We start from the raw sequence: 12,145 nt of genomic DNA on the forward strand, positions 1-12,145 counted from the left end.
AGATCCATCCATGTTGTCACAAATGGCAAGATTTTTTTATGGCTGACTATATTCCATTGTGTGTATATATCACATCTTCTTTATCCATTCATCTCTCAATGGACAGTTAGTTCGCTTCCATATCTTGGCTATTGTAAATAACATTGCAGTGAACATTGGTGTGCATATCTCTTTTCGAATTAGTATTTTATTTTCTTCCGATAATTACCCAGAAGTGAAATTGCTAGATCATATGGCAGTTCTATTTTTATTTATTTATTTATTTATTGGCTGTGCTACGTGGCTTGTGGGATCTTAGTTCCCAGATCAGGGACTGTACCTGAGCCCTCAGCAGTGAAAGCATGGAGTCCTAATCATTGGACCGCTAGGGAATTCCCGGCAGTTCTATTTTTAATTTTTTGATGAGCCTCCATACCGTTTTTCACAGTGGCTGCACCAATTTACAATCCCAACAGTGCACAAGGATTTCCTTTTCTTTACATCCTCACCAACGCTTGTTATTTGTTATCTTTTCGATAATAACCATTCACTGACAGGGATGAGGTGATATATCATTGTGGTTTTGATTTACATTTCTGTAATAGCGATGCTGAGCATCTTTTCATATGCCTGTTGTCCATCTGTTTGTCTAATTTGGGAAAACGTCTATTCAGGTCCTGTGCCCATTCTTCAGTCTGGTTGTTTGTTTATTTGATGTTGAGTGTATGTGTTATTTGTATATTTTGGAAAATAACGCCTTATCGGATATATAATTTGCAAGTATCTCCTTCCATTCAGTAGGCTGCCTTTTCTTTTTTGTTGATAGCTTTTTTTGCTCTGCAAAAGCTTTTTAGTTTGATGAATCCCATTTGTTTATTTTTGCTTTTGTTTTTCTTGCCTGAGGAAACACATCCAAAAAAATTGCTAAGACCAATGTCAAAAACCATACTGCCTGTTTTTTTTCTAGGAGTTTTATGATTTCAGGTCTTACATTTAAGTCTTTAACTGATTTTTAGTCTACTTTTGTATATGATGTGAGACTGTCCAGTTTGATTCTTTTGCATGTAGCTGTCCAGTTTCCCTAATACCATTTATTGAAAAGGCTGTCTTTTCCCCATTGTATATTCTTGCCTCCTTTGTCATAGATTAATTGCCCATATAATTATTCATATAATGAACCCATATAAGTGTGGGTTCATTTCTGGGCTCTCTATTCTGTTCCACTGATCTATGTGTCTTTCTTTGTGTGCTAGTACAGTAATGTTTTCATGACTGTACCTTTTGTAGTATAGTTTGAAATGAGGGAGCATGATCCCTCCAGCTCTATCCCTGCATGTGGCTCTCTGCAGAGCCCCAAGGTGGTACCAGCCCACTGTTGGGTGGGGCTGGGTCCCTGTTGCTCTAGGCTAGAGGGAGGATTCCAAAATGGGGCTTGCCAGTGCCAGTGTTGTTGTGGAACAAGCTCCTGAAACTGGTTGCTGCCAGCATCTCTATCTGCAGGGGGAGTCCCAGTTGCCTCCTGCCTCTCCGGGAAGCTCTCCAAGGTCAGCAAATGGGTCTGACCTAGGCTTCTCTTAAACTACTGCCTCTGTGCTGGGACTTGGAAAGTGTGATATTTTGCAAGCACTCTTTAGGAGCAGAGCCTCCATGTCCTGTCACTCTATGGCTCCCCTAAACATAAGCCCTGCTGGTTTTCAAAACCAGACGTTCTGGGGTCTTGTCTTCCCAGTGTAGGATCCCTGGGATGAGGAGCCTGATGTGGAGCTCAGACCACTCGCTCCTTGGGGAGGACCTCTACGATTGTGATATTCCTCCTGTTTGTAGGTTGCTGACCCGGAGGTATGGGTCTTGACTTTACCACGTCTCCGCCCTTCCTATCCATCTCGTTGTGGTTCCTTCTTTATGTCTATCGTTGTGGAAAATCTTTTCTGCTATCTTCAGTTTGTTCTCATAGATAGTTGCTGTGTAAGTAGTTGTAATTTTGGTGTGTCTTTGGAGGAGGTGAGCTCTGGGTCTTCCTACTCCACCATTTTGGCCATCTCTAAAACCAACTGATTTAAATGTTAATCGCATCTAAAAAATACATTCACAACAACATCTAGACTGGTGTTTGGTCAAACAACTGGCACTGTTGCCTAACCAAGTTGCCACATAAAATTAACCATCACATCATGAATTCCCAGTCCTTGAGGGATCTTGAGATTCTTGTGTTGTTTTGCTTGTCATGGAGGAATATAGGCCTATCTTGATATAGAGGTAAAACTAATAAGAACATGGCCTCCTCTATCCCTGTTAGGAGTTTTCCCAAAGCATATAAGTTTCTCTTTAACTATCATGGTTATTGATGGTGGAAAGCATTGCCTTTTTACAGTGCTTCTTGGATTTTAATATGCATACTAACTATTGAAATGAAGATTCAGATTCAGAGAATCTAGAGAGGACTTGGGATTATGCATTTCTAGGGCACTCAGGTGCCAGAGGTACTGCCATTCTGTGTACCACATTACAAGTAAAGAGGTCCTATTGCTCAAATAACCTATTGGAAGAACAAGACTGGTAGAAGATTGACTGAGTTTAATGACCTTTCTCAGGAGGCCAGTCAGTCTGTGGGGACCTCAGTCTATGGGGACCTCTAAATTTTAGGATCTTCTCTTTATAGTGCCTTTTCCCAAGAAGACCGAGGGAGCAACACCTCCTTTTTCTATGGAATTAAAGTGACAGAGAAGTGCCCAAACATCAGAAAACACTCTAGACTGAAGATAGTGGATTCTTATTCACAGATTGCTTCATTTGAAGCTTGAATGGGCTGTGAAACCAGGAAGTAAACCTCTCCCACCAGACTTGCCAATTTTGGTCTCTATCCGCAGTGCCACATGCCTTGATCTTACTGGAGACTCTGCTACTTGCTAGCCATGTGACCTTGAAGGCAGGGAAAGGAAACTAGCATCTTTTGAGCACCTGCAGATGCCAGGTACCTTGCTGGGCAGTTTCACATTTTATCTTCATGGCAACACTGTTGGGGAATACTTGGCATTATTTCATATGAGGACATGAAGGCTTAGATAATGCAGTTAATAAAGATTCAAAGCTGAGAATTAGAACGAGGTTTGTCTTGGACCAAAGCCTACTGTGGTCCAGGACTCAGTTTCCCCATTTGTTAATGGGGCAGAGTAGGGGTTCCTGCCTTTCTCCTAACACTGTTGTGAAGGACGATTGGGATGGTGGTCTCAGTGCATTTGTATGCAATTCAGTGAGTTACAGAAGTGTATTATGTGCCAAATTTCAAGAGTTCTTCTTCCGGGAGGGATGTTCAGCTTCTTACCAGTGATTTAAAGATGAGCTGTTCAAATTATTTTTTTATTTTGTTTTTATTTTGTTTGTTTTCCATCTGGGACTGACATACAGAGATACGCAGAAGTTCAAAAAGGCCATGACTCAGCTACCTTGGGGAGAATAAATGCTTCCAGATTCCATTGTTTCCAGCAGGGGCAACTCATAAAACCCCTTATGCTCATGCTTTCTGATCCTCAATTTCCAGATTAAGGAGAAGCATTAATATTGCACATATTGAACATAAAAGTCTGCAAAGTAAAACAGTAAAGTCAGTCTGTAGTAATAAAATAAAATGAATCACTGAGATCCAAACAGGGCTTTATTTGAACTCAAATAGCTGAATGCAGTAAACAGATCAGCTGGAGTGACTGATGGTAACTGACGTTGTTTCCCCTGCTGGGGAGGAGGGGCTGGGATCTTCACCTGCACGTCAGGGTGGAGGAATGTTGCACTCCCACCTATGCCATAAAGGCTCGAGTGGACCCTGGTCCATTCCCAACAGCCCCTGGTCAGGAAAGGATGAGATAGTCAAAGGGTATGGCCTCCAGCACTATTTATCCTAGATCTTTCTCAGGTAACTGGCTTTTCTGTCTCCATCCAGCTTGCCAATGGTCAGGGCCCCGTCCTGATGACCACGGTCGCCATGCCTGTGTTTAGTAAGCAGAACGAAACTGTGAGTACAGTGACTGGATTTCCTACTTGTTGCTAGGACGGTTGTTATCTCAGACCCCCTCTGACTCAAGCTTTGGTGCCCTTTATTTACTCATTTAATTTAAGGATGGAGGGTGTATAATTTTTCCTCACTTTTAATCCTGCTGGTAGCATCATGAAATCAAGAGTAGATGAGAGATGAGACTTCCCTGGTGGTCCAGTGGTTAGGGCTTTGTGCTCCCAATGCAGGGGCCCCAGGTTTGATCCCTGATCAGGGAACTAGATCCTGCATGCCGCAACTAAGAGCCGGCACAGCAAAAAAAAAAAAAAAAATAGATGAGAGGAATTCAAGCAGGCATCATTTTACAGTTTGTAGCACTTTTCCAAAATTTAAGTGTTTAAATGACCAGAGGAAGGAAACCCCCAGAAAGAATCCTTGATTGTAGTGGGTTAACCTCTCTCTGATTTACAGGTACCAGCCTTGAATTAGATTCCCAGGGCTGTGGCAACAAAGTGCCCCAAACAGGATGGCTTACAACAATAGAAATGTATCCTCACAATTCCAGAGGCTAAAAGTGCAAAATCAAGGAGTCAGTTCTAGGGAAGACTCCTTCCTTTCCTCTTCCAGTGGCCCCAGGAGTTCCTTGGTTTGTGGCAGCATAATTCCAATCTCTGCCTCTGTCTTCACATGGCCTTCTTCTCTCCTTATCTCTCTGTCCTCTCTTCTTCCTCTAATGACACAAATCATTGGATATAAGCCCCATCCTACATCCAGGATGATTTTGCCTTGAGATCCTTAATTAATTACATCTACAAAGACCCTATTTCCAAATAAGATCGCAGCCTGAGGTTCTGGGGACACTTGAATTGGGGGGAAACAACAGACAACAGCGATGAGTATTTTCTTCTAGAAGCCCCTTTCTGACATTAGAAAGTTTAGTACACCACATTGACCTTGGGACCTGGGACCCTGGAGGCCTATTCCTTCCCCTTAGTCCTTGATTCCAGCTTGCTGCTAAAAATGTGTTAGGGTTATTGCATCTTTCTCTGGCTATTTAGTTTCTCTCTCTCTCTCGTGGGCACCAGATGGCAGTGTAAATTGAGAAAGTAGTTAACATGTAAAGTGTTTCCTATAAAAAGTTTCCATAAGAGAAACTGATTAATGATCATAAGTCCTTAGCTTCTTGATTTTCAGGAGAGAGAAGAAAATGGTTTTTAGGGTGTCTTGGTATGGGCGTGTGTTGAGGGATATATAGTAGGTAATGTTTGGCCTGAGAAGCTACCATTCTTGCCTAGGAATATTTTGGGCAGCGGATGGGGAATAGAAGAGGTTCCCTCATAGAGATCCAGGTTAATCTTCAATCTCTCTCAGTTTGAAGAAGGCACCAGACAGTGATCTATGATGTGTGGCTTTTCAGGAGGTTCTATTTCTTCTACCAAATTAACATACTATTGTTGGTATTGTTTAATGTTTCTTTTCAACAGAGATCGAAAGGCATTCTTCTGGGTGTGGTCGGCACAGATGTCCCAGTGAAAGAACTTCTGAAGACCATCCCCAAATACAAGGTAATGCATCACATAATTAATAGTCAAGGGCCAAATGCACAAGATAATTTCACAACCTGCCATAGTGACAAGGAAAACATGAAGGAAGGAGGCCCTTCTACTCTCTTCTAGAGGGCTCTGTTTTGTTTTGTTTTGTTTTGTTAGAATAATAATAGTCCATGCAGGTCTGATTAGGTCTACATGTGCCTATCCAGGTTTGTGTGAGTCTGTGGAAATCTACACAAGTCTGTGCAGTTCTCCACAGGTCTTACACCTCTGATGGTTTTCTAAGCCAATCTTGATTCACCCCAATCTGAGGACCCTCTAAAACCTGTTACTTCTTAACAGGAACCCAATGAGGCACAAAGAAAAGTGGTCTCTGACTCTCGACTACGTATTCCCTTTATCCTGGAAGGTGATGGGGTACAAATTAATATTCCTTTCCTAAAGCTGCATTAAACCTATGGCACTAAGGGAATTGTAAGTTTGTTTTAAATTCTGGGGATAGTTGAGAGGGTGGAGTAGGTAATTTTGGAACAAAGAGATTAGGGCAGGCCTTGGTAGGCCACTGCCTTGGGAGTTTAGAACAACATGGAAAAGAAACACTAGATGGAAAGGGCTCAGAAAAGGGTGTGGCGGGGGGTGGATATGCTAGAACCAGCTCTGCCTGTGAGGCCAGCCCTACCTCGAGAGAGAGGGTCATGCTTTCCCCCTTACCTGGCTATATTCCCAGCACTCTGTTCCCAGAACTACTCTTTGGTTTATTTAGTTCTTCCACATTTGGGGATAGAGGGGCTCTAATGGGTCATCCCAGTGCCACCCGCAGCCCAACCTCTTTCCATGAGAACAAGCATCCCAAGCTCCATGTGATTTCCCAGAGGTCCACAGACTGGATCTGCCCTCTCTGGGGCAGGCAGGCACACACAGTGACAGACTGCACTGCCACCTAGGCTGGGTGCAGGAGTTGGCAAGTTGCTATGAAGGGGACACGGTGGCAGTAACCATTTTGTGGCCCATAGGGATGATATTACTTGGTATTTATGTTCTTTGGCTGCTGTGGTTAAATAAGCACTTTAACAAAATCAGAGCAACGGACAGGCCAGGAGCCTGGTTTCCATCCAAGTCAGGTTCAGGCTCTACTACCTTTAGAGCAGTGTTGTTCCAGCTTCAACCTTTTGCTTCCCACCATCGTAACACATTGTCTTTTCTTTGTACCACCTGCAGAATTACTGAACAGATCTTTTTAAATTTCATTTGACTGGCACTTTTTCTTAATTATCTCTTCTAACCTCAGCCTGAACAGCCACATGTGAAGTCGTAAATTGAGATATGGTCATTATATTTTTCTGATACATAGGTTAGCCAGGGGAGTAACATGCAGGTTTTCCTTTTAAGAAGATGGCCCAGAGAGTCCTTGAACCCCATGCAGAAAACTCTCACCTGTTCCCTAGTGGGGGCTCCCCAGAAAAGCAAATCAAGGGGTGAGAAGAGGAAGGTCCCCTTAAGCCCTATCCCAGTGCTATGGAACTGCCCAAGAGCCGTCTCTGTGTATGCATGCATGGGAGTGCAGGGGGGCAGGAAGCAGCCCCTGCTCCTTGTCCTGGGAGGAGTTCATGGACTGACATGGTTCCCCTGGCTGCACAAGGGTTGAGACCATACCGTCCCCTCTTCCCCCAGCATGAAGCAGACCAGCTCGCCCATCTCCATCTCTGGCCCACTCACAGACTGACGAGGGTTCTTTCCGTTCCCATCTGGAGGGAGGCAAGCTCCTTTGGGCTGGGAATCTGAGATTCTTGGCTAACTGGCAGGGCCCCCTCCCTTACCACCTCATTCCCTGATGTGCTGAGCCTGCCTCACCACCATTGTGAGAGGCCCTTCTTCCTGGGCCTTGGCAGGAAGAGGCAATGGTTAGTGCTCTGGAAGAAGATACATTTGGAGTTCAGCTCCATCACTGAGGAGCTGGGTATGGACAACTCTCTCAAATCCTTAGTTCCTCTCTGTCCAATGGTGATAACAATAGAACCTGCTTGTAGATTTGTGTGAAGAATTGACCACTGTCATCAGTCAGGAGCAATGGTAACACACTGGTCAAGAGGACAGATTTGACCCCCAGCCCCTGGTACCTGCAGCCCTCTTCCACAGGGAGTACTGCTTGCAGAGAGCTATTGACACCTTTCCTACCAGATTCTGACACCTGTGGCTTCACATCCACTGATCCTTTGCTAACCCAGAATGCCCAACAGAACGATGGGTTAACTGAACAATGGACTAGGCAACCACATGCTGGGATTCTCAGCCACCTTTGAAAATGGGGTTTTCAAAGAATTTTGAAAGACACGGGGAAAGGCTTACGATACAAGGTCATGTGTGTTAGGCAAGATTCTTAAGTTTGACGACAAGGATAGGTCCACCTTTTTGACAGAAGGCCAGGATAAGAGCAAGAGAACAGATCACCAGGCATCACAGCAAGCCCTTAGCCAAGCAAGTCAGCTAAATGGATGACTGCAGCCAAAATGAACAGGTCACCCCTCAGAGGGTTGGATGCAAAGTGACAGGTGCAGAAAACACCTGTTTAAAAAAGCACCGTTTTGTGGTACAAAATGGGATGTCTCAAGGTATAATATTAGCAGATAACATTTGCCCAGTACTCCGTGCTGTGCAACGAACATTACCCCCATCATGTTGAGAAACCTTCCTCAGGTAAGTGCAGTGCTGTTGTATCCATTCTACTCATGAGGAAACTCAGGTTTGCAGGGCTTATGTTCACAGAGCTCAAGGCTACATAAGTAGGAAGTGGTGAGTGTGATTTGAGCCTAGATCCACATTCTTAGAGCAGATCTAAGCCATTCACATACTACTTCATATACTCTCTGTACCATTATTTACTTAATACTTCACTTGTAAATCAGCCTGAAACTTTCTTCACTTAACTAAATTTTGATAGGAAACCCATCATTTCTAAAAAGAAAAGCCAGTGTCAATTTGCATTATAGAAGATAATTGTAAAAAAAATTATAAAAACAAAATAATAGTATTAAATAATTGATTCCAAGGTTCTGAACTTGAATTCTGTTCTCTTTTTTCTTTTAAGTTAGTATTAAAGGCAAATGTTAAAGATATACTAATGGAAAGTTTATTTTTGATATAATTGGAAGGGTGGAAGAAATTTTTAAAAGGGCTGCCTCTTACTAGAGGTTCTGGCTATAAAGTTTAACACAGGCCCTACATGCCACCTGAAATCATCTCGCTCTACACTGTTTTTCCTAAGAAAGCAAAATAGGCCATGGGAAGATGATGGAGGACTGAAGAGTGAGGACCATAGGGGATTGTTCAGACTTGGGGTATGTATCCCTGCCTCCTAGGGCTCCCCTTAGCCCTGGACATCAGCGCTATCACCACCCTCCATAAGCCCATGCTGTACCCTCACCTGTTGGCCCAACCTTCTCAGAGAACCCAAAAGGTTAAATTCTTCCCAGCGCTTCCTAGCTGGTCCTTAGCACATGCTCCACTCCTAGAAGAGGAAACTTCTTTAAACAAGCAAGGCATGTCTCTTCCCATATGCCAATTCCATTTAGGTGATCAAATTAGAAAGCCACCTTCATGATACGAGGAAATGAACTCTAATCTAAAATCAGGTGTCCAGGCTCACAAAAGGTGGCCTCCTTAACAAAAGAACTTTCCTGATTGGGTTTACTGAGATGACAAAAGTCTTTCTTCCTACTGTCACCCTGGAGCCCTGACAACCAGGTTCATTCAACAGCAAGGCTTTTACAGTTGAAGTTAAGCTTCCAGAGCATGATAGGACATGTGGTTGATCCAAACTCACATAAGCACATGTTGGAAACTGTATAGCTCCCCGGAGATGGAAACTCAGGGTATTTGAGGCCCCTAAAGATAGTGGACTTTACTTTTATTGAAATCCCCAGACTTAGGTACCCAGAATTGCTGGCTTACTGTTTAAGGAAGGGCATCCCACCTTCCTTAACACTCTTAATCCTCTTGCACCATATAAGAAGATGTAGAAGCCCATATATAGGGCCACTATTTAATATATGCCCAGTAAATCAAGAAAGTGTGAACATACAGGAACTGATAACAATTACCCTGTGAGTCTGTTTCTCAGAGCTTCCTCTACTAGGCAATGTACTAAGCTCTTTATAGCATTATCTCACTTAATAATAGGTAGACACTGCTATTACCCTTGGCTAAAGAAACAGAGGCTCAGAAAGTTTAAATATCTCACCAAGTCTCACAACTAGCAATCCAGACTTTTAGCCTTTATTACCCTAGAGACATTAGAAACAATAAAGGACAATAATAGTAATAGTTTAAATAATAGTTAAAATATTAAAAATAATATTAATGGCTAAAATAATACAATAAAACATTCATTGAACTTTTTACTATGTGTTTGGTATGGTAAAAGTGCTTTATATCCACTATTCCCACTGAATCCTTATTACACTCCCATGAAGTGGGTACCACTTGACCCCGTTTTTAGATGAGGATACGTGAAATAACTTTCTCAGTATAACTCAGCTAATAAAAGATAAATGAAACGAAGTATAATAAGGGGATAGAGGAAGATCAGCTACAGAAAATTAACCAGCAGTGTCTGAAATACAGGCACTTCTGTTTTAGGCTTTTCCTAAGGTCTGGGAACGAGAGACCCACGTATGACATACCTTAATCTAAGTTATCCTTCCTCTGGTTCCCACAAGAGCCTTGGGGAAAAGGTGTGCATGGCAGGCAGAGTGAGCCATCTAGGAGAGGAGAGCTCCAGGGAGCAGAGTGCAAATTATACCTTTTTCTCTTGATTAACACCTTGTAAAGATGAGTCTGCTCTCGGGGTTTTCCCAGAAGATAGAATTCTTTTTTTTCCCTTAGCTTCATAGATTTTACCACAAGCAATCAGACTTCCTGTACTTTTTATTAAGAATTCCAAACACCCCAGCAATAATTTCCGGACACCACAGCCTCTGTTAAGGTAATAAGCCATTTTATAATTGGGTTCACTTCATTAGCCCAAAGTCTCTGCACTTGGAAGGGAAGCACCTCCTTCCCCGGGCTGTTGGAGCTCGAGGCTCCTGGCCTCCAGAAGAGTATGATTCAGGATGAGGGCCCCTTTGGCAGCCCCAAGTGCTGGAAGGCCTTGTGTCCCATCTGTTCTTTTATTACTCCACAGGACTGCACATTAGAATGGACAGGAAGACTGGTTCTATTTCAGATGAAACAAAAATTAGAGATTTCATCTGTATATTGATTTGGGGCCCAAAACAAATGTTGGACATTGCCATACACAAGTTTAAGGTTTCTGAGAGACTCATCCACAGAATGTGTTTTGAGATTTGCTCAGTTTCTGTTCTTACATCTACATTAGGTTATATCCATATGCCATCAACCAACCAACAAAACATTCTGATGTTATTTTCCCAGACTGTTCTCCTGGGAAGGATGTTAACCAGATAGTTTCTGAATGTCAGAAGACTTTCTCAAGTACAGGCTTGAGGAGGACTGACTATGTACCTCCGATAGCAAATCAGCTTCTACTTTTCAGCTCATGTTCAATATTTACTTTAGCTCAAACTTTAAAGATGAACTAGGTAATATTTGGGTAAAGTAGTGAATGTCTTAAATACATGCAAACCTTAACTGGAGCACCTGTCATGTGTTAGACATTATGCTGGAGACTGGAGAAGTCAGAAACGAGTGAGATGATTCCTTCCCCACAAAGAGCCCATTCTTATGGGGGAGGCACTGCCTTATCTAGAACAAGGCAGAGGAAAGAAAGACAACCAGCTAGAGTTGAGAAGCAGGCCGAAAAGTAAGTGTAGCATTTTCATGTATTAGGGTGAAGGTAATAGTGGAAAAAATTCTTAGGGTTTTATGGAGACATGGTATGGAAAGGACGGTGCAACAGGAGAGACCTTTTATAGGGGAAGATCCTGAGGCTGAGCTCATAGCATGGGTGAGAATTAGCTCAGGGGAGATGGGAAGGAGCAGTGCTCTGGGCAGCTCCCACTGTGTGAGTAAAAGTCTAAGTGGGAGAAAACAATTGCAGGGGTGGTGTTGTCCCTGTCGTGTGCCCTTGAGAGGCCATGAGTGAAAGAAGGCAGTGCTGGGTAACTAGGTAGGGGCCAGATCCCAGGGAGACTTGATGGCTGGGCCCATGGATTTTATCTTATACATGAAAGAGGTCTTTAGTGGGTTTTACAAAGGGGAGCAACAGAGTCAGAGTTACCTTTGACTTTGATTAATCTGAAGGATGACTTTGTTGGGGCCAAGCTTTGAGGCAGGAAGTGCAGGTAGGACCATTATGGCAATCTGTTATATTAAATCTACATGAATGGTAGGGTGGGGAAGCAGAGTTGAATCTGAGTGATTTCTGGAGGAAAAATTAGTAATTACTTAGGTCAAGAAATCGGGGATGAAAGAGAAAAAGGAGTTTGCAGCTGAGGAGTCTGGGTGGTTGGTGGTGCCGCCGATTGAGAGAGAAGAGCAGGAAGAGCAGCGCTAAGGGAAAGAGCCACCCTGCTGCCCTGGGTGAGCCTGGGGCGCCTTTGGGATGTCCAGGCAGAGACGGCCGACACACACGTGGATACTGGGATCTGCCACTGAGGGGACAGGCCAAGGCTGG

General features: G+C 43.3%; 1 protein-coding gene across 6 annotated transcripts in view; it reads left to right on the top strand.

Moving 5' to 3' along the window:
• Nucleotides 1-12,145, top strand: part of CACNA2D3 (calcium voltage-gated channel auxiliary subunit alpha2delta 3) — a 785,949-nt gene that overhangs the window by 576,723 nt on the left and 197,081 nt on the right. For 4 of the 6 annotated variants that reach the window (XM_067754783.1, XM_067754784.1, XM_067754787.1 and 1 more), the window contains 2 exons: nt 3,914-3,985; nt 5,449-5,529. In XM_067754783.1, the coding sequence (XP_067610884.1) occupies nt 3,914-3,985; nt 5,449-5,529 (153 nt within the window). The remainder of the gene's footprint in view (nt 1-3,913; nt 3,986-5,448; nt 5,530-12,145) is intronic. The other 2 variants (XM_067754785.1, XM_067754786.1) reach the window with 1 other exon arrangement.

This window comes from Pseudorca crassidens, chromosome 10 (assembly GCF_039906515.1).
Source record: "Pseudorca crassidens isolate mPseCra1 chromosome 10, mPseCra1.hap1, whole genome shotgun sequence".
In the NCBI taxonomy this organism is placed as follows: domain Eukaryota; kingdom Metazoa; phylum Chordata; class Mammalia; order Artiodactyla; family Delphinidae; genus Pseudorca; species Pseudorca crassidens.